The 22,545-nt window shown below is 38.0% G+C and overlaps 2 protein-coding genes across 3 annotated transcripts in view; one reads left to right on the top strand and one right to left on the bottom strand.

Annotated features, from left to right (window-relative positions):
- The window catches only part of LOC132989243 (thymocyte selection-associated high mobility group box protein TOX-like), a 74,116-nt gene extending 68,341 nt beyond the window's left edge, over positions 1-5,775 (top strand). For both annotated transcript variants that reach the window (XM_061056721.1, XM_061056720.1), the window contains 3 exons: positions 1,762-2,160; positions 3,055-3,194; positions 4,120-5,775. In XM_061056721.1, coding sequence (XP_060912704.1) covers positions 1,762-2,160; positions 3,055-3,194; positions 4,120-4,162 — 582 coding nt within the window. In that variant the 3' untranslated portion in view covers positions 4,163-5,775. The remainder of the gene's footprint in view (positions 1-1,761; positions 2,161-3,054; positions 3,195-4,119) is intronic.
- A 6,855-nt stretch (positions 5,776-12,630) lies between these two features.
- LOC132989650 (large neutral amino acids transporter small subunit 1-like) lies at positions 12,631-21,212 on the bottom strand. Its single transcript, XM_061057385.1, has 11 exons — positions 20,841-21,212; positions 19,838-20,371; positions 19,562-19,687; positions 17,594-17,699; positions 17,389-17,433; positions 16,866-16,989; positions 16,641-16,744; positions 16,005-16,101; positions 15,603-15,752; positions 14,200-14,374; positions 12,631-13,931 (listed from the first exon to the last, which is right to left on the bottom strand). The coding sequence occupies exons 1-11, from the start codon at positions 20,914-20,916 to the stop codon at positions 13,855-13,857; spliced, it is 1,614 nt and encodes a 537-aa protein (XP_060913368.1). The 5' UTR covers positions 20,917-21,212; the 3' UTR covers positions 12,631-13,854.
- Positions 21,213-22,545: the final 1,333 nt, after the last annotated feature.

Genomic DNA, 22,545 nt, shown 5'->3' with positions numbered 1-22,545 from the left:
CTGCTACGCACAGTCTAATTTCAAAGAGGGCATCAATATGCTGAAAACGATCAATGTAACTGTGTAAGACAGCTCTGTGGTGAAGCAGCTGATAGAAATTTGTGGAACGCTAGCTTAGCTTGAAAGCGAGTGGAAACGGCCAGCTTACCTCGGTCAAGCTTTTTATCAAAGAGTTAGAAAGACATTTCCTTTCAATGATTATAGATGAGTACAACTAAAAGAAAGGGTATTAAGATGGGAAACAAAAAGTCAAGACAGTATGTCATAACAAAGAGCCTAGTTCGGCGTCATGGCTGACGTACTGTACCGACTTCATAATATCTAAAGGGGCACCTTGCATGTTGAAGACTTGGAGTCTGTTGGGGCCCAAGCCAAAACAAATTCACAGGGGTACCAAACAGTGTTCATCCCCATTATGTTATAAATAATCTGACACCAACAACATGTTTCAGCAGAAGTTATGAATTAAAGTGTCTCTCGTCCATATTGAGGGCTAGACAAGCATCATTCAGTCATTTACTATAATATGTGTGAGTACTGTAAGATGGGGTCCCAGGTCTCCTACTGTTATTGCAAACGTTGCACGTTTTGAGCCTCTGCTGTGGTTTTAAGTACTGGCCTGGGGGCCCCAAGCAGTTGTCTGCCTTGTCTGTTGACAAGAAGCGCTTCTGTGTGCAGCAAAATAGTTTAAAATACACATTTTTAGTATGTTTGCTTTTAATCCTCGATCAAAAACAAACAACTGGATGTGAAGTGACAAGGGGAAGTTTGATCTCTGTGCACGTAATGAAGCGGCTGCGTTACATTTGTTGGTCGCCTTTATGTTCTTCTCTGCTCTTAAACTGATATTATGATTCAGATTAACTACACGTTGCATTGATATAAAGGCAAATATTCTCATCATAGCATCGTTGCTTTGTCCGCTACTTCCGCGTCTTATTTTTAAGTCACGTCTTACCCATAGACTGTAAATAGTACGGCCTTAACTCAGGAGACCCCCCCCCCCCCCCCATAAAGAGTTAGGGTGGAGCAAGACATACACAGACAGATCTGCATTATATCAGCTTGTTTTCTCTGTGGATTATCTGTATCTTCACTACGCTGCGTTGTGAACTCTAAAAAACTGCTGGCTGTTCACAGTATGACTCCTGCTAACCATCACTCCTCCCCCGTTAATCCAGGATCATTTCATATGGATAATTTAAACACAGGCTCTTACTGAAAAAAAAACTGCTTATCCTGTATTTTCTGCATACGCTGCTGTAATTCATAAAGAGAGAAAGAGTGAGAAAGAGGCAGACAGACACTTAATACTGTAAATGTGAGGCAGAATCAGAGACCTGAGTCCCCCATGTGTCGTGATATGACATGTTATTGGAAAAAGATTGCGTTTTTAGAAACTTTACTGCAAACAGACACTTGTTCCTCTAAATGTGCGCCTCTATTGCTTGTAATATGTTAAATCAAGTGTTGAATGTTAACAGCCATGTTCCGCCAGGTTTCAGTATTAATATTGTGAAAAATTGCAAATTTCCCTTTAATACGGTCAAGGTTATAAATAAATAGATTCCTTTTTAAGATACAGGTCAGGTCTAAAAGATGTTCTTAAGTGTAATGGATGCTTCTATTAAAAAAAGAGAGATCATCTCTAAATGAATGATGATTGATGTGTTATTGTGTTGTGTTAATGGTTTCAGTTTACAGATAAGATGTAATTTATGAATATTAATTGACAGTTGTTTCAATTATGCTCTTCCACAGACCTACAATGACCCTGAACCAAAAAGTGCCCAGCAAACCAGCCAGCCCTCCCACATGCTGCCCCCAAAGCAGCCCCTATACAGCGTGCCACCCCAGCCCTCCTCACCCTACCTGGGCCCGCCAGGCTCCTTCCCCCTGTCGGACCTCCAGAGCTACGCCGGGCCACCCCGCCATGCACTTGCCCAGACCCTCAGCCAATCCCAGATGCTGCCGCCCAGCATGAGTGCCTCTCCCCCAGCTCCCTTCCAGATCAGCCCCCCTCTTCACCCCCATGCCCAGCTCTCCCTGCACCAGAGCTCTCTGCTCAACCAGCCAATCCGCATGCAGCAGTCGCAGCCAATCATCTCACACCAAATGGGGCTCCAGGCACCTCTGCACTCCCCTCCTCTCAGCCAACAGGTATGACTAGCAACCATTAATAAAATGATTTAAAACATAAATACTTAAGCTCCTCATATAATCACTATATGCAATTTCTGTAGAATTTTCAATAATGTTCAGTTATATACAACGCTTTTATTGGTTGCTCTTGTTGTCATGATAGGAAAACTTGGAAAACAATGTACTGTAATGCACAATAGGTCTCAGTTAGCTTTAAGCAAAGCATCAACCTCAGGTGTTGAAAAATCTAGCCAATGCGGAGGTGAAAAGGAACTGCAGTTCCCAGGCTGTCCACTTGAGGCTGGCTAAAATGAAAGCAAGGAATACCCATTAAAGACCATTGTAACAGCAAAAATTAAACACGTTAACAGATTGATTTAAAAATAAAAGTTATATTTTACTTTACTTTATTGGAAAAAAATAGTGTGGAGGTAACATTTTTTATGACTTATAATTGTCATTATAATAAGGCTCAGATTTATGCATAATTAGGCATAATAAGGGGTGTAGATGGTTTGGTTTATAGGGTTACCTCGACTTTGCTAATTCTCATTACTGAACGTAAACTGTTGGCTTTGTTTGGGTACTTTTCATAGTTTGGAACATGCTTGCTAGAACTACACCCATGTAGCTACATGATAAGCTTGAAGTTAGTTGAAGTCAGTATTTTCAATATGACACACCCCATTATAAGCTCGTTTTTTAAAGTCTTGGGTCTTACTTTGATCCGCAAACAAACTATTTTCTCCCTTTCCCTCTGAGTCTATATGTGTTGGGGGTTGTCATCTCTGTGCTCTTTATGTTTCCATCTCGTACTGTAATCCGGCTAAGCAGAGTCTAAGTGCTGGCCTTCTAAAACTAAAAATCAACAACCTCTTTTCCCCTTCTCTTTTCCTCTTGTTTAATCCACAGGGATTCTCCCACATTCAGGCTGATTACCAGAACAGTGTCGGGGGCTCACAGTCTCCAGGTGCCCCTAACCAAGTCCACGGCCAGAACCCTGACTGGGACAGCGAGTATTGCAACAGGGACTGTGGACCCAACCACTGCAGGTGAGCTTATCACCTCCATATTTGTGTTGTGGGAGCAGTGAATGTTGTGGAAGAAATCACATCAAGTGAGTGTCATAAAGAACGACCAAAGTAAAACTGTCTCTGCTTCTTTAAATCCGATCGGGGACATTTGATTGTTGGGCATAGTAAGTAGCTGTCTGACAGTTACTCATTTGGAAAATTAGTTGCTCTGAACCACTTCCCTTTCACACTTAGAGAATCTGACAGCATTAATCATAAACTGTGATTTCCCTACTAAAGCAGAGCATCTCCTTGAAATTTAAATGAGTAACGCAGCAGTAGAACAATGCTATTAGCGAGCTTGGAAAAACTGTGACATCCAATTAAGTTTTCCTGTGTTTCGCTCAGCACACATTACCTTATTGAATCAAGCTATTCAAGCAGGTACAAGAGGAATGTTGTTTGTCTCACACCTGAAACTTGGTAATGCTATTCTGAGAGGCGGAAGTATCTCCTGTATTTAGAGCTGATTCATCTGGATGTCAAATGGGATCATGCCTGGGTCAAATCGTATTTGATGCTCTTTGAAGTAGATTGAGTCTTTGCTTTAAACCTTCCCCCTCTGTGTCAGATCATTGTAGTTTGGAGTTTTGGAGGGTACTGAATTATTTCCAGCTTGTCAGAAAAGATAACTGTTGAACAGACCTTGTGTTTGAAATTTCAAGTTCCAAGTGATCTGCAAGTTCTGACTTTTATATTTTTCTTTTTCACTGATTGTCTTCTGTTGTTGGTTGAGAGCTTTAATGTTTGCTGGAGCTTTTTTCTTATTCAGATCTTCTTTGAAATACATTTATATTTGCTAGGATTTCCTGGTAACTTAAAAAATAAACAGAAATACATGCAGTCAGTATTTACAGTACATTTGCTCTAATCAACACTAATATTGTTTGTTCTTCTTCCTCAGTAGTGGCATGGGAGCTCGGGACAAGCCTCTCTACCTCACTTGAAGTTGAAAGACCTCCAAATGTCAGACTCCAGGGAGCTTTCCAACATAACAACAACGTCATCAATGTATCTGCTTCTACACCATTTTTTCTCCTATTTTTGTGACGGATTTTGAAAATCCCAAATACTGCTACAGTAACTTCACCTATTTGCCAAGCACTTAGATCAGCCAGAAGCCTAAGGCACTTCTCTTGCTTTTTTTTCTCCTTACCAGTGATTTTTTTTTTGCTGGGGCAGTGAGCTTTAAGCTCATGCAAACATACTGGAAATGAAGACCAAAAAAGAGTCTTTTCGTTTTGTTTTGAATTTTTCAAAGATGCTTTCTCTGCTCTTCCCTCCATTACTGTGTTTGCCATGGACTGCCCTCATTGGGGAGATGAAATGCTCCAAGCATACTCAAAGCATAGGGGTCTGAGTGAGAAAAGCTTATACAGTAAACTGTAAGAAAGTCACCTCAGCAGGGGTGGATGTAAATCAGGACAGACTGATACACCCACACTGAATGAAGGCAAAGCAAAAATGTTATGAAGATAGTCTCAAACACATAAGACATTTGTAAATCATCCTTGCCCCTGTTAGAGGACTCGCTCAGTTCTTTTCTTTCTCACAGAGTGATTGTATATATCACGAAACGGACCCCACTTATGTGTGTATTTAGCTGCAGTCCCTTGCTCTCTTTTTCTTTCAAACATTCTTTTTGTTTGGTTTTGTGATTTTTGTGCAGGCGGATTCAGTGAGGGAATACACACACTAAAAGTTGTGTTGAAACTGTGTTCACTGGTCTTTTTCTCTTAAAACAAGAGAGAAATGTAATACTGAAAAATATTTCCTCCTTACATGGTGGAGCTCTGATAGAGAGAGTCACTCTCTTGACATGGCCTCAGGACGTTACAGAACTGTAGAGGTCTAAGGTTGATACCTCTCCTTTTAGCTCCTCCCCCTGTTGGTCAATAAGGACCGCCCCTTCACCTGTAACCCTGCCCACCTCCCCTATAGTCCCAACACCACTTGTACAGGTGAATAAAAAAAGAGTTGATAAATGTGAAATGTTACTAAATAAAAAAAAACATAACAGTGGGTTTTAAAGTTTTTGACTAGTTTTATTAGGTGTTTTAGAATTGTGTTAAACTCATCTTTATCATTTTTTTGTGAAGAAAAAATAATTCAGAAGTTGTTTTTTTTCACTGTAGCAGGATTTGCGTTTGTGAGGAGCATTCATGGGGGTAAACATTTTAATTTTGTGTATAAACCTGCCAAATGTATTTCTTTAATTTGTAAAGCCAGTAATGAGAGAACCATTTTGTTTTGTTGAAAATCATGTTTTACAATATGGTCATTCTATTTAATTTGATGGCAGGTTTTACATCTATTTATGAATAATATGAAGTAAAATGTTGGCTTATTTCCATCAGGGTGATTAAGAATTATTATTATTATTATTATTATTATTATTAATTGTTATTGATCAAACACCATGATTTTTATTAGAATAATACATATTTTTTCAGAAATTGTTGTTGGTGCATTGGCAGTGTACCAGCATTAGCTTCATTTTGTGTCATGATTACTTCTTTTGTTTTCTTTTGTCTGTAATAAAATGTTTTAAGTGGAGAAATGATGTGCATGTCTTTACTTTTTGCAATCATTTGTTTTGATGTTGTTTCATCATTATGTCAAAAGACATTAATTAGTAATATGATGTGCACATTAATTACTTTAAATATAACTTGATGTAAAAAAGATTTATCATAGCTTTAACAGAAGAGTTAATGTAGAGTTTAAGCTTCCAGTGCACTTTTATGTTGTGAATGTTCACCTTTGTACAGTTATTTTTTCTTATTCCTTTTCAAATCTTGACATGATCGATACGCTATAACTGGCAACATTTTTCTGCCCGCTGGTCATCTTTTTGGTAAAGGTGTGATGATGAAACTATGCGTTGAAGAAAACAGTCTTACTGACTGAAAAGAAAAAAATGACTTTTCCCCATGAATTTTACAGTTGGATTAAAGGCAAAATAGAAATGGAATCTATCAACCCTCCACCCTCCTCTCTCTCTCTCTCTCTCTCTCTCTCTCTCTCTCTCTCTTTCACTCTCCATGATGATGCAGTGCCCCCTAGAGATGATTCAGCAAACGTGTTGTTTTTCAGTGCCCCGGTCTAAAGTGGGATAGAGTCAGCTTACTATTGGTGAAACACAACATTGAAGTTACCTAACTGTTAATTATTATCACCTTGGAGGAAGCCTTTATTTGAATAAATAAACTGATAAAAATGAAAGTGAATAGATATTTACATATGGAAAAATAAGAATAGCATTGTAATGTCAATAAGTAAGAAAACAATATATAACCTATAAAGCACTTATCTTTAAAACAGATGTTTTTATATATATATAAAAAAGACTGGTAAGGCTGATCACAACTGGATGATTGCAAAAAAAAATAATGAAGCTTGGTCTGCACCTCTACTGACTGTGTTACCATCTCCTAAGAATGTTCCTCTAGCTCCATCTGCTGGTGGGTTCTAGTTTTGGGATACATAATAGATTCTCAAGTTAATTTAAGTTTTACCTAATCCTAACATGAATAATTATATAAATAAAGGGAAAAAAGCATTGTAGTAAAAGTAAAGTAAAAAAAGCCATATGTGTAGGATGCTTACATTTCTCATTTTGAGAAAATGTGTGTAAAAACCACTTAGTCCTTGACACTACAAGGATTTACACATTTTATCAAAACATGTAAGAGAAGATAAGCAAAGAAACATCTACCAATAAAGATTATAAAATGTCCTTTAAAAGACCTATTAGTAAATTACTTTGGTGTTACAAAATATAAATTATTTTCTTTTTCTAAAACCATTCTTCAAATCAAAGAGACAACAAGACAACAACACAGACAGAATTAATACATTGTTGTGGTGTAAAATACAACACAAAGATATGGGAAGCCGCAAAGGCATACTTTGCTTGCAGTAACATTCAACTTTGCTCGCATAAAGCTTTCATTCTTTCCTTGCACATACATATACGTATATTTGCTTGCACATATATTCATACTCCACTTAACACTTGGCATATATACATACGACTATTCATTGCACAAAAAGTAAGGAAATTTGTGTTTGGTGGATTATTTCTTTGTTGTAACGATGCTTCTTGGCAATAAATCTTATGCCGTTGGAAAGCCTGTTTATTTCTCGTTTAAAAGGTGCTACATGCATTTGTGGGATGAGCAGCAGAGCTGAGTAAGTGGGTTGCGCCCATGAAAACTTGCCAAATTGTCTCTGCCAAACAGCTTATTCTGCTGTTGACTCTTGTTTGATGTCGTTTAGTGGGTTGGATTATTGTAGTCTGAAGAAACAAGACATATTGGCAATTTAACAATTTATTAATTTAACAAACAGGAGCCCCAGTAGCATGTGGAAGAACCATGCACAGCCACAACAGCATGGTCACACACTGCTGTGGGATGGCATCCCATTCAGCCAAGTCATCCAATGTGGTTGTGTTGGTCACTCTGGCATGAACTGCACGACCAAGCTTATCTCACAAGTGTTCAATGGGGTTGAGGTCAGGACTGCAGGCAGGCCATTCCTTCCTCTCCACTCCCAAATTCTAGAGGTAGTCTCTGATAAAGCCCGCTCTGTGGGTGTGAGCGTTGTATATCTTTGAGGAAAGAGTTCGGTCCCAGACTGTGGAGATATGGGATTTTCACTGGTTGCAGAATCTCATCTCTACATCTGCCTGCATTGAGATTTCCTCCAATGATGATAAGCCTTGTTTTTCCAGTTAGGGAGATGCCGCCCCACACCATCACATTGCCTCCACCAAAAGCTGTTTCCCTATCAGTGCAGCAATCTGCATAGCGTTCTCCGTGTCTTCTCCACACTTTGACCCTACTATCTAACTGATGTAGACTCATCGCTGAACCTAACGTTCCTCCACATGTTCAGGTTCCAGTGCACTTGTGCCGACCCCAGCGCAACGGGCCTGGCGGTGAAGGGCAGTCATGGCAGCGGTTTGGCATTGGCAGAGAAGATTTGTCAAATTTTTCATGGCCGCAACCCATATACTCAGCTCTGCTGCTCATCCAACAAATGCATGTTCCTTACAAATGTGGCACCATTTAAAAGAGAAATAAACAGGCTTTCCACGGCCTGTGGTTGAGCTTGTTGAGCTTCTCAACTCCGAAAACACAAGAACATCTCTTTGATTCGATGTTAATGTAAAATTTAAAGATTAATAATTTTCAACATCAATTTAAAAACATAAAGTTAAAAAGCTCCTAGAATTGGATTTAGTGAAGAAGTAGGCTAAGAACCAAAACTCTTTACAAACCTTGCCTCCCGATCTAGTGGCAGACTGGGTCAATTCAATTTTTTTAATAAGGAAGTTAAAACAAAGATTACTGGAAATTATAAATGTTAAAGTAACACAAATTCCATGTTGTAAATAATACATTTTAGCAGGGTGTTGTGTACGATTATTGGTGGAAAGTAGTTATTTCATAACTTGAACATTGTATCCTATTTTTCAATCTCCTCCATTTTTATCTTCACATTTTGTTTGGTTTTACCCTTGAGGTCCGTTTTTTTAAATAAAGGAGAACCTGGTAGTGATCTGAAATGATCTATGATCATGTCCTTAGTCTTAGACACATTCAATTGAATAAGATAGAGTTATAGTTACAATGCTACGGCCAGTAATAATGGTAAAAGTATGTATAGTATTAGCTGTATATTCATCTACTGGTCAGTCTAATAACCTTAGCAACTGTAATGATGATTAAACTGGGATTGGATAAGGATGAGTACGAGGAGGGAACAGCATTGGGATCTCTTCATTATTTAACAACATAACTTTTGTAATAGCAACACTTACACTTACTTTATATCAAGACTTTCTTATTTCCAAATAAAACAAGCCTGTCGGGCCTTGAACAAACAAATGCAGTAGTTTCTTTTTACATTCCACAAGTCAAAGGTTAACTGTATCTTGAATCTTGAATCTTGAACTGAGAGTAAACCAATAGAATTATAAAGAGTCAGGAAGCAGCTTTACATACTGTATGTATAGCTAATAGTTCAGTAAAATGATCAATCAGTCAGTATGATGCCTCACTTTATTATGAGGTGAACTAAAGAAGTAAGTTATGATTAGGAAATGATTCAGTACTGAGTAACAACTCATTAGGATGTCTCACTTTACAATGGGCTACACAAAAAAGTAAGTAATGATTGGGTGAAGATTCAGGATTGAGTAGCTTCCCTACTTCATTGTCTATTAAGTAATAATTAGCTACTCATTGAATTTGATGAGAAGTTATTTAGTATTTACCCATTAACTGATAGTTAACTAGTAGTTTGTTCTCATTTGTTTCATAGTTACTGTGCAACATTTTGTGTCATTTATCTTGCATATATTATCTGTTAGATAATCATTAGCTACTCTATGATTTGATGATGAGTTACTATCTACCCAGTTAATCATTGTTAACTAGTAGTTTCTCATTCATTACCTAGTAACCATGGAAAATGTTGTGTACCATATATATCCATCAACTAATAGTTAACTAGTTAGTTTATCATTCATTCCCCAGTAACTTTAATAATGTAAAGTTTTACCAAAAAAACATTAAAAAACATAAATATCTTACCTTCTCTGTTACTGGCTGTTGCACGGCAGCTTCCTTACATGCAAAGCTTTTGCCTCATATTAATACGTACTCTGCTCATACATATACATACTCTGCTCATACATATACATACTCTGCTCATACATATACATAAGTACTCTGCTCACACTTTTATACCTACTCTGCTCATACATATACATACTCTGCTCATACATATACATAAGTACTCTGCTCACACATATACATAAGTACTCTGCTCATACATATACATACTCTGCTCACACATAAGTACTCTGCTCACACATAAGTACTCTGCTCATACATATACATAAGTACTCTGCTCACACATATACATAAGTACTCTGCTCACACATATACATACTCTGCTGACACATACATACTCTGCTCATACATATACATAAGTACTCTGCTCACACATATACATAAGTACTCTGCTCACACATATACATAAGTACTCTGCTCACACATATACATACTCTGCTGACACATACATACTCTGCTCATACATATACATAAGTACTCTGCTCACACATATACATAAGTACTCTGCTCACACATATACATAAGTACTCTGCTCACACATATACATAAGTACTCTGCTGACACATACATACTCTGCTCATACATATACATAAGTACTCTGCTCACACATATACATACTCTGCTCATACATATACATAAGTACTCTGCTCATACATATACATAAGTACTCTGCTCACACATATACATAAGTACTCTGCTCACACATATACATAAGTACTCTGCTCACACATATACATAAGTACTCTGCTCACACATATACATAAGTACTCTGCTCACACATATACATAAGTACTCTGCTCACACATATACATAAGTACTCTGCTCACACATATACATACTCTGCTGACACAGTGCATTCTCTGCTCACATGGGTATTTGTTATATAGCAATGAGTAAGGTCTTTTACCTGCTCTTTTGTAATATTATATAACAGAATAAGGTCTTTTACCTGCTTTTTGTGAAGTGTCCTGAAATAACATTCATTATGAATTGGTGCTATTCAAATAAATATTGATTGATTAATTGATTTACTAATACAAACATATTTTATTCACACATACCAATACATATGTCCCACATATACACATACGCTCTACTCAAATATATACACATACATACATGTATGCATGAATATGTATGTATATGCAAGCGTTTATGTAATCATGAGAGTATGTATATATCTGTAAGTGTTTAGTGGGAGTACGTATGTTTGTGCAAGCAAAGTTTGTATGTATATGGAAGCAAAGAATGCCTTTATTGCCTATGCAGTTTCTCATACATATCAGCTAGTTTTATATATCAAAGCTACATCCTCATCCCATTTTGCACACAAATCTGAAAAATACAGCAAGGATCCTTTGAAAGAAACATTTATTTTTAATACATTTTTTAAAAGAAATTGTAGAAGTGTATGAATGCATGTATGGGATTGTTAATTCAGAATGTTTCTGTTGGGACTTACTCTTGCTTTTTACTCACTGTTAAGAAAACTTTTTAGGCAGATGTTTTTATTCAAACATTGATTGAGCTTCTCCAGTTCCTTTATGATGCCCTCGTTTTTTTTTTTTACAAAAGGTATCAAAATACTCGTTACATCACTTGTGCAATATTTGTTCTTTGCCTGTCCAATCTCCCATCGCTAATATTTCACCCAGCAGCTCTGATACTCGTTTCATCTGTAGCCTTTAGACCCTCTCATTTCCTTTTCAGACGGATATGAACTCTGCTGACAGCACTGTCATCAGACGCATCATTGTCTGCCGGCCAACAAACAAGAGCAGACAAACAAGAAGGGACAGGTTGTTTCATACAGATCACGAACCAAACACTTGATATCTCCAATGATAACACCCTCAAGTCGACTTTTTGAGAAAATCACGCTTGTGAAACATCCTCATTTGGATGGAAGCTATCTTGTGATTTGGAATTGCTTGTTCTATTTTGGTGTGTTATCTGGAGAGAGGCTAGCAGTCCTTTTGTCTACTGATGAAGGTACATTAGGATGCTCTGAGGAAAACATCTTTTGTTGACCATTACTTTAAAAAACATAAACAACCAGGCAAACTTTGAACAAAAATATTTATATTAATATGTGTACCTTTCATGGTCACTTACATAAACAGTTACAATAACTGACAGAGCATTATTTCATTAAAAATAATAATATCTCCATTACATTTCATACCTTTAATTTATCTAATTAATACATACAGCAATATTTTTTACAAATGTTGTTGTTTATAAAATAAATGATATGCTCATATAATATGCTGGATGTGTGTGTTTCGACATGAAGGCCCTGTTTCAAAATAATCAGATGTATTTCTGGGAGGGTATAATCATAAAAAGTTGCATTTGTAATATGCATACAAATGAAGGTATATATTTTTTTAAATATGTCATTATCATTATTTGATTTAGGGAGATTTGATATGCTTTCCTCTTTTCAGGCAAAAAAAATCCACAGTGGTATTTATAAACTCTGATCTTTTGAGATGGCTTGGTCCAATTTTCATAAGAAAAAGGTGACGGTTATGTTAAAGAGAGAAGACCACTTCAGTCTCAAAATGGGGGGTGGGGGGGGGGGGGGGGGGTACATCAGACTGCCTCTTTTTTTGCTGGCTGTCTTCAACCTATACACATTAGTATCCATTTTCGATTAAGTGGACTGTGATTGTAATGAGTTAAGGATTATCATCCATTTACCAGCGGTTTATGTTTAAAGGAACAGTCTTATTTTGTACAAAAATACAAAAAGAACAAAAAACTTTCCCAACCGGCACAACCTCCACCCTCCTTTATTTTCCTTTGGATCTAGAGTAGAATGGGAAAGTGCGTGCAGTCATTTTTGGAAAACCTCACAAAACCTTGATTCAAAGGTACATTTTCTATTTTTTTTTAAAGGCAAAGCACATGTCAATGAATTTGCAACATTCATTTTGGTCTTATAGTTTCAATAAAACCAACAAAAACTTGAATAACAGCAATGGCATGTCTACACAAACAATACAAAACACTAACACTAGAATTGAGTTTACTTTATACAATCAGAAAGACTTTCCTAATGCCTCACCAACATGTGCTGGTATACACTGTCATTTCATCAAATATGGAAAGGACTCTAACATGGTCTGATACACAAATGAAATGATACAGAAAGACCTCATTTACAAAAACACATCTTAAAGGAACATTACATACACTGCTATCTCACTTTAGGTTGTGCTTTAAGATTAGGATGTGGGTTCATTTTACAAGTGAATACAAAAATACAAAAATGAAAATCAACTAATATTTAACATAAATATTAGTACTGTAGTACTGAGTAGGAGTGATCTATGCTAGAAAGCTCATTCCTCTTTAAACCCTGACCTTAATGTACACTTTCAGTGAATGCTTTTTATGAGACCTCTTAACCTCCATCTAACATTAAAGCAGAAAGTAAAACTTGAAAATCAATTTTCTTTAGAATTCTATGAAACTAAAAATTACAATAAAGTATGTGTAGTTTGGTTGTTAGTGAGTGTTAATTGTAAAGTAAGTCAAAATATCTTGTCTCACTAAGCTACTCATTTCAACATTTTAGGTGAACAATAGGCCACTAGAGTATGTAGCTTTTGATGGTATATGACTCCATCAGCTAACTAATATGCACCATACGTACGTATATGCATGTGCTAGCATTTGAGGAGATATAATCGTCAAATATGTTTAGAACAATGAATGGAAAACCTCTCTTTGATCAAATTATTTTTTTCATTTTGAGTGTTCATAAAATATGCTACCTTCTACAAAATAGCATAACTTTACTGTATGAAAACAGCAAATTGCAAGGCTCAATTTCTGTGAGTTACCTGGCTTGGAAGATAAAAAAACAAAACAAAAAAAAACAGCTGTAGCCCAAATCAGAAGTGAATGAATGTAAACATGTTAAGAATCTGCAGACATAATATCCCCTCATCCTTCCTTCATCCTGTTCCGTCTGTCCAGGGTTATTCAGCGGCCTCATGCTGCTCCCTCTCCTCAGGAACAGACATAAAGATCTTCTGACAGAACATGGTGAAGATTTCTGGGAAAATAAAACAACTCATATTAGCGATGTCTTTTTTTCCTTCACTCAGTTAGTACAGGTCAGATTTCTTCAGATAGTATTAAACATCTGAGCAACATCTTGGTTTGTGTCCCTTGCACTAACTATACAAACAAACTCACGTATCAGTGCTGCGTATCAGTAGATATTCTCGCAGGAATTTCATAACAAAGTGTAATAAATGCTTCTCCAGCCATGCCTGAACAAATACACATAGCTGTTAAAAAAATATGAATGCTTGGCTCACCCAGCATCTTCTTGACCACATGGGGTTTCTTCCACTTGTAGCCCAGGAGGTACGCTGGGATGCCTGTGAGAATAATGCTGCAGCCTATCAGGCACTCGAATGGAGCCGCCCAGAAGGAAACAGCGATCATGAACACACAGCCCAAAACAAAAGTCACAGGGACGAAGAGATACACCTGATGGAAGAAAACATAATAGGCATAGTTTATTGTTCCTGTTAGAAAAGAGACAATAAAAAACTATGTGACAAAATCAAAATATTTTTATAGAACCAATCTTGTGAAATATCGTAGTTAGCTATTTTCAAAGTCTTTTTGGGACATTTCTGCTTGGTCATATAGTAATCATTTCTAAAATTAAAGATGTTGCTTCAAATACTTTGGAAGTGTGAGCAACTGGAACGTTCATATAACGCATTTATTGATTACAATTTTGAAATGCATAAATAAACTTAGTAGTTGCATTCTATGCATGAATGATTTTTTTTTTTAATTGATTGATCCAGAGGATAAATAAAAATGTACCCAGCAATGTTTCTGTTTTTTAAATGCTAAAATGTGCTAATGTGCATTAGCAATTTTTTTTCTCTTAATATTTTCTGTATTTTTGACTCCATTGCTTAAGAAGAAAATACAGCTTCAACTACTTAAGGTTGTTGTTTCTTTTGTCAAATTGCTTTTTTCACTTCAGCAAACGACAAAGCAAGAGTTCTTCTTCCATTCCTGGTTAAAAATAGTTACTTTCTTTATGAAGAAACAACAACCAGCTACTGTTAAAATGATATCCCAATGTTATGTGGACATTCATTACATTGTCACATTACATTTATACAGCTCATGCTGATTTAAATGCATCTTTACATTTTGAACTGGCAGTTTATTATTGCAAAAAATTCAGACCCTGCAGTTGTATAACTGATCATTAAAGGTACAGGTTCCAAAAGTGGTTTACATAAGTATGAGGATAGCTCTATTTATACCTTATAAGAGGTTCACTTTAAAAACAAGAAGGTTCAGATACTCAGGCTCAAAAGAAAAGATAAAAGACTATGGTCAAAGTTATATTACCATGATGAAAGAGGAACAAAGAGTCATGTACTTGTGCTTATAACCACTCCCCTCATCCTGAAAACACAGCATGGTCCACTTCCAGATAATAACAAAGGCAGTGGTACAATGGGGCTTTCATAAAAAAAATAAACAATGAAATAAAAATGTAGGTGCTGTATGAAACCAGGAGACGTGTTTATGTTTTGGACAGACAAAGAACTGGCTGAGGTTCAGGGAGATGAAAGGTCTTGGTTGCCTTTCAGTAAGTCTTAAAATGGCTTTTCATAGATAGAGATCTCAAGTGCAACAAGCATACACAACCTGTAATAGAACTTTTTAGACATTGCCATTCTACCTTAATGGGCCTTCTGAGGTCAGGTTTGGTAATGCGCAGCCAGAGCATGCCTGCAATGGCCATCCCAACACAAAGCCAAGTGAAGAAGCTGAAGAGGTTTATGACTGAGAAGATGTCCTGAGAGATGGTGTACAGCATGGACAGAAAACACTGAAAAAAAGAAAGACAAGGCTGTTTTAGTCTTACAAACAGTATAAAGCATATAGAAACATATCTTGTTTTTTGCAATCAAAAGTTATAACTAGTATCTCATAGTACAGAGGGAATACTCATGTTTAAAAGAATAACTACTGTAGTAGTCTGAAAAGGCCTGGAGTCAATTCACCATTTTTTAAAACAAATTTTGTTGGAAAAAGTGGTTTGAAGAAAACTTATTGTGGCTGTTAGCTAGAGGGTTCTTACAGTGAAGATAAGGGACGGCACTGGTGTGAAGAGGTCTGTGTGGACCAACCCCAGAGCAGCAGGGAGTTGACCCTCTCGCGCCCCAGCATAAAACAACCTAGAAGATGAGAAAACACCAGATCATATCCATTCCAAAACAGTTTTTTCTTCAATATTTTTTAATTCGTTGTGTCGGTTTTTCAATAAAGCTACAAGATTTGAAGTATTCACATTGCTGTTGAAGTCTTTCCTCGTGAAATGTGACTGGAACATGTTTTCCAAACTGCATGTTGCTGATCTTTCTCAGAGACAGTGTAAGACTGCCAGTATTATTTTCATGTTTGACTATAAAAAACATTCAGAGTTTGCCCAATAGGTGACTTCTTCTGTCCAATAATAAACATCTACTCTGAATCAGCCAGTGAAGTTTTTATTGCCAGTATTAAATTGATGCAACACAACAGATACACATCGGCTACTGACATCGGTGCAAGGCACATTATTCACAGCTGGGCAATATCAGCCAATACTCATTTTCAACCGATGCATCAGTGCATAATAACTACACTCATTCCAAACTCCAACTCATTTTGTTAACTCAGGAAAAGACAAATGTCATAAACTGTTGTATAACAATAGCATGCAACAAATACAAACCTTGCAGAGGTGAATAAGGACCCATTGACAGCTCCGAAACAGGACAATCCCACAAAGACAGGAATAAGCCAGGCCATAACACCAAGATGATACTCCCCAAAACTCTGCCAAACAACAATATGAATTATGGAAGCTCCCATTATGTCAAAACACAACCTTTGAAGTGAAGTTTGCCAGTAGCTCTTGTGATTTTTGTAGCTCTTATGAGAGAAGTGTAAAGCTCACCACAGCAACAGCCTCGGACTCGACCATGACTTGTGGTGAGATGGTGGTGAAGTAGGCCAGGTTGGTAAGAACGTACACCACCGTCACTATAGGCATTGATATGATTATGGACAAGGGGAGGTTCCTGCGGGGAGGGGGGGGAGACAAATTCTGTCAGAACATTTGAAAGTACTGCACTGCATTCTATATTTGATGTTTGACTAAGTTTGTGATAAGTCATGCTAGACTATATAATAAAATGTATAAAAAATAAAAAAGCACATTGTTCATAGATAAATGCAGTTTAATCCAATGCAAAGCATATTTTTTCTTATTATTTTTGAGACTCCACAGCACTTTTAAGGCTGCTACTTTATTGGATTTTGATAATATTCAAATATCAGGAAATCTAGTATGCTTTTCTCCATGCAGTCAAATGATGATAAATAAGTTAAATCATGGGTGCAGGTAGTCATGGTGTTTGCATATATTTACAGGGGAGGCTGTACAATCCTCAATACAACCTTCATCACATTTAAGTCACCTCTCTGGATTGATCATCTCCTCCGTTACATAATTCAGGTAATTCCTGGAAGAAAATATGGAGCAGGAGCACTATTTTAGGGACTGGGTAAAGACTTGAAATGACATTGCAATGCAAAGGCAAACAGTTAGCTGCTATAAATAAACTATATTTCTGGTCTGTTCTTTTTCTTTTTTTCTTTTTTAAATTGTTACAGTTCCCTTACCAGCCTCCAAAAGCGAAAAGACCACTGTACAAGGCCAAGACAATGTTGTCCACTCCAGTTTTACTGCCTTCAAAGGCCTTTTCAGGTGTAAGGTAGGGCACATCACCTGCACATAGATAGGAAGAAATAAAGTCAAGTAAAACAACTGAAAGAGAAACCAAAGTGAAGTAATCCTGTGGGTTTACAGGCCTGTTCTGGATTCAAATTGAGGGTTGCTGTCACTTCTTATTTCTTGCATGAATGCCAGTCTGCATTTGCTTGCCCATTCACACGCTTGACATTTGCAACCAGGAACTTGCCTGTTCTGTCTTTATCTGATCACTTTGTCTCACGGTTTGAGCATCTGCTTTGATGTACTGAAATATAATCAGACCCTGTCCAAGTGACATTTGAAAAGGAGCAGAAATATATTTTTAATAAGTACACAGATGTATTCACAGCAGCTATCATTAAAAAAGGAAAAACTGTCAAGTAGTGTTTAAGAGTGTGTGAGTGTGTGTGTGTGTGTGTGTGTGTGTGTGTGTGTGTGTGCTTAGAGTCTTTGTTGAGCAGGACTCCCTTCTCTACCTGTCGCTTTCAGATGCTAATGACTCTGCTCTCCATGAGGCCTATCACACACACATTATTTTCTCACTCTGTCCTTCTCCCGTGCGCTTTGAAAGACCACAGTGTGACAACAGCTTTGCCGCCTAGTTTCCATGGTTACACAGTGTCGAGCACAATGGTGGTGAGCTTGACTTGCAAAAGGGGGGGAGAGCAGCAGATGTAGCATGGAGCAAACCATTGCCTCCCTGTCTTCCCGCTTTTTTAAAAATTTGAATGGCGCGACTAGTTCACTCAGATGCTCCGCTATTTCAGTTTTGTAAAGAATAAATGTAAGTTTAAAGGCTATCCTTTTCTACAAGATTGAGCTGACATTGCACATATGAATCATTTAAGGAGCAGTTGCCTCTGACCCTCATATGAGTGTATTAATTCCATCTTGTTCTTTTAGGAGCATGATGTACAGATGGGTCATGTCTGACACTATGCCTGGCAGAATTCATCTTTAAAGCACCCCCACATACTGTCATACTCAGACCCAATCACTTGGCTGCAGACAGACAGGCCTTGTGTTCAAACTCAGTATGTGTGTTAACAGAGTGAAAGGAGGGCAGTCTGCTTGATTGGACTCATTAGTGTTTGTCAACTATTTGTTGATCATTAGAGACAAAAGAAATTAACCTAGGTTGTAGTGCCAACATACAGTCATCTGGATTGAACAAAAATTGATAAAACTATACTTTGAGAAGAAGGTTGGCACTTTCATTACCATCAATATTGCAGTAAATAATGAAAACATTTAGGAATTGATTTTATAACTGTTATAACTGTTTGCAGCCATGTGTTGGACACTTGTGAAAAGCAAAGGCACAAATACAGAGCTTAACATTACATGTTTGTTTTTTTAACTGATCAATTAATCATACTTTAATACTCTTTTACATTAAATCAAAAGGCATGTGGATTAAATTAGCGTTAATTTGGACAAGTTAGGGATGATGAATTGTACTATGAATTTAATCTTGGCACAGCCTTCATCACATGCTCACAAACATCAAACCGCCACCAGTTTTGTTGAACACTTAAGTGTTAATGTCATTGCTTGTTATTTGATATTTACAATCTTACAATACACTTGTTTAACTTTTCTGGTTTGTTCCTTCTACTTACATGTTCATCATGATGTTTAACAGGGCTGATATCAGGTAGTGAAACACAAAAGACTACAAAACCCAGCTGGTAGTTATTAATTGATATATAGTTGAGAAATGACACAATTCTAAGTGATTAATGTGTTATTATAGCTGCATGCTCATTACATGACCATTACAAACTATAAACTAACGGGAAAAACAAAGACAGTCTGAAATGTGCTGTGACTTTTGTATGACTCTATCTGTTCATCTGTGAGTAGGTGGAACTCACCTGTGGAAATCTGGATGAAGCCAAAGAGGATGATGATCATGAGGGCTAGCAACTTGGAAGCTGTGAACAAGTCCTGGACCTTGGTGGCAGCTCGCACGCTGATACAGTTCACAAATGTCAGAGAGGCTACAGGAAATGAGAAAAAGGGCGGGGACATTAGAGGTAAAGTCATCTCAGAATAAATGAATCATACAACTGAATTTGGTTGTAATGTTTAAGAAAAGGTGCTTCTACAGTTGTTCTTTGTTAAAAACCAGCAAAAAATCTCTCACTCACTAAGACACAGGCAGGCAATGAGCTTAGCAGCACTGTCAGGCACAGCGCAGTTTGGGTAGAGGGGTTTCAGAAGGTATGTAGCGAACACCAGGGACACCACATACTGGGATGAAGGCCGTATTATTAGCATCTCAACCCACAGCTTCAGAAAGGCCGCCAGTTCACCGTATATCTCCAAAATGTAGGTGTAATCACCCCCTGACTTGGTGATGGTGGTGCCCAACTCGGCGTAGCACAGGGCACCCATAGTGGAGATCACTCCACAAACAGACCAGACAATCAGGGAGAGCCCAGCCGAGCCAGTCTCTTTGACCACGCCCGTAGGAGTGACAAAAATGCCGGAGCCGATGATCGTGCCTATGATCATTCCCACACCATTAAAGAGGGTGATGCTGCGTTTGAGCACGATCTTCTCGCCCTTGGCGGGTGAGCTGCCGGTTGGGCTGGTGACAGCATCAGCAGATACCATAGGGGTGGTCGGAGATGACGGCTGCTCCGCAATCAGACCATCTTGGTCTGGGTCTACCTCAGCTGCTGGAGGAGAGAAGAAAACATCAACAGGGGATGAAATAAGAGAGCTTCACACTTGAGGTACAAACATTTAGTGTGTGAAGACTAAAACAAACGTCAATCAATAGTGGGGTTTTTTATTTCCTTCCCTGGGGCTATCGCAATGTACAGAATATATATATACAAAACTTTCATGACCACATTAACAGCATTTTCTCTAATGTCACAACATGTGTCAAGCAGGGAAGGAAAGTAGGCACACATAAGGCACACAAGGTCTTTAATTGGGTAATATGAGTGCATACTCCTCATCTGTCAGCTAGTTCACCTGTCAACATCACATAATCATTAAGAGCTGAATGATGGAGCTTAACAGCAAAATCAAACAGAATGTACTTTGGCATTAAGCAATGTTGCATCAGAGCGCATGGCGGGATAATGCCGCCTTGCACCATGTGGTATCTACAGGAGATTGAGCATGCACTGTACCTACCCCCCATCTTCTCCAGGCTCACCGCCTTGGCAATGCTATCCCGACTGCTCCGTGATTTCAGCTCCGGCTCAGCCATCTTCTCCTCTTAATCTGGGTTCCCTTGTCTTGTCTGTTTCCTCCTTATCCCCTTTTCCTTCCTCCCTTTATGTCCCCTTCCTCCTCCTGCCTGGATTTCCTCTCTGCCTCCCTCACATACAAAATCGCACCCCCCCCCCCCAACTCTCTCTTTAACCCTCTCTGATTCGTCCTCTCTCACACACATGCACACGCTCTCTCCTCTTCATTTGCAAACACGCTGCCTTCGTCACACAGACTGGAATCAAGCTGACCCTGATCCTCTCTCTGACTCTCCCTCCCTCCCTCTCCATGATACAGCAGGGAGGAGCTGAACCTTTGTGATGCTGCTGCTTCCTGAGCCCACACCCACTCCAACTGAATGATGGGATTGCTTAAGAGTGGGAAGTAGGTTACTTGCAGGCACCATTTGGAGGGTCTGTCATGTGATGCTGTAATCTCTCCTAGTGCTGCCTAATCCAGTAGTCTACAGTCTGTCAATGGGTGTCTGTTTTTGCCATCATGTCATAGTAAATTAGTGGAGGATGTTGTAAATCTGGGGCTCCCTCTAGTGGTGTTACCCAAGTAAAACAAGTGTCTTTGTTCTCCCTCTGTCATGCAGGAAGGTGACACCACAGAGAAAATGGAGACTAGCGAGCCATATTCTATGTAGAAAATGCAGGGTGACAGATGAGCCACAGTATGTTTTAGCATTGCCTGATGCTTTTTTCCAACCGATTTATTTCACAGAAAAGTGTCTCAATTCTCAAAAGTTGATGAAACAGGATCAACCTTTACAGCAATTCAATTGTCATACAGCCCCATAACAATTTAGGGTACTAATGTACAGACACATGGTTTGTGTGATAGTGCTCGTTATATTATTTAGTTTGAAATTATGGACAAATTTAAAAATAGAGAGGTTAAAAATAATAAAAACATTAACTGATACCTAAGTACCAACATTGAGAAGTTTGATTGCCTCAAATTATGTCGGGAACTGGGCCTGAAGTGAAAGGTTGTACGTCCAATTTAAACCACCAGATGTCGACCATGAGAAGCTAAATATGAACTACACAGACAAATATGATCTACACAGACAAATATGAACTACACAGACAAATATGATCTACACACACAAATATGAACTACACAGACAAATATGAACTACACAGACAAATATGATCTACACACACAAATATGATCTACACACACAAATATGAACTACACAGACAAATATGATCTACACACACACAAATACGAACTGTACACACAAATATGATCTACACAGACACACAAATATGATTTACACACACATAAATATGAACTACACACACAAATATGAACTACACACACAAATATGAACTACACACACACACACACACCCTGCAAGTTCGAAACGCACCGAACCGGCACTTGATGTGTTGTTATTGTTAAGTAGTGCAACCACTTGGTTTCACTCAACATGAAATAGCTAACTTGCAAATAAGTAGTTTAAAGTTAGAATCACTTTATAATAACTGTGTTTAAAGGATACAATGATCACGTTAAGTGTTTTCGTAAAATGAGCATTCCGAGAATGAGCCCCGTTCTGTTTGAGCGCCAGTGCATGCTCACTTGCATTACTGGTGACGCTGACAAAGCCGACAAG

This window comes from Labrus mixtus, chromosome 15 (genome assembly GCF_963584025.1).
Source record: "Labrus mixtus chromosome 15, fLabMix1.1, whole genome shotgun sequence".
Lineage (NCBI taxonomy): Eukaryota > Metazoa > Chordata > Actinopteri > Labriformes > Labridae > Labrus > Labrus mixtus.
Note: the sequence above shows the minus strand (reverse complement) of the source record. Positions and strands in the feature narration are given on the sequence as shown.

What these genes read in the sequence shown, in the direction of transcription:
- LOC132989650 (XM_061057385.1), bottom strand. Translation starts at nt 20,916, where the DNA reads ATGGCTGAGCCGGAGCTGAAATCACGGAGCAGTCGGGATAGCATTGCC. An exon ending in CTTCATCCAGATTTCCACAG is followed by an intron (nt 17,700 to 19,561) that starts GTGAGTTCCACC and finishes ATCTATGTGCAG; the next exon opens with GTGATGTGCCCTACCTTACA. An exon ending in TGCCGTCCCTTATCTTCACT is followed by an intron (nt 15,753 to 16,004) that starts GTAAGAACCCTC and finishes TCTTTTTTTCAG; the next exon opens with TGTTTTCTGTCCATGCTGTA.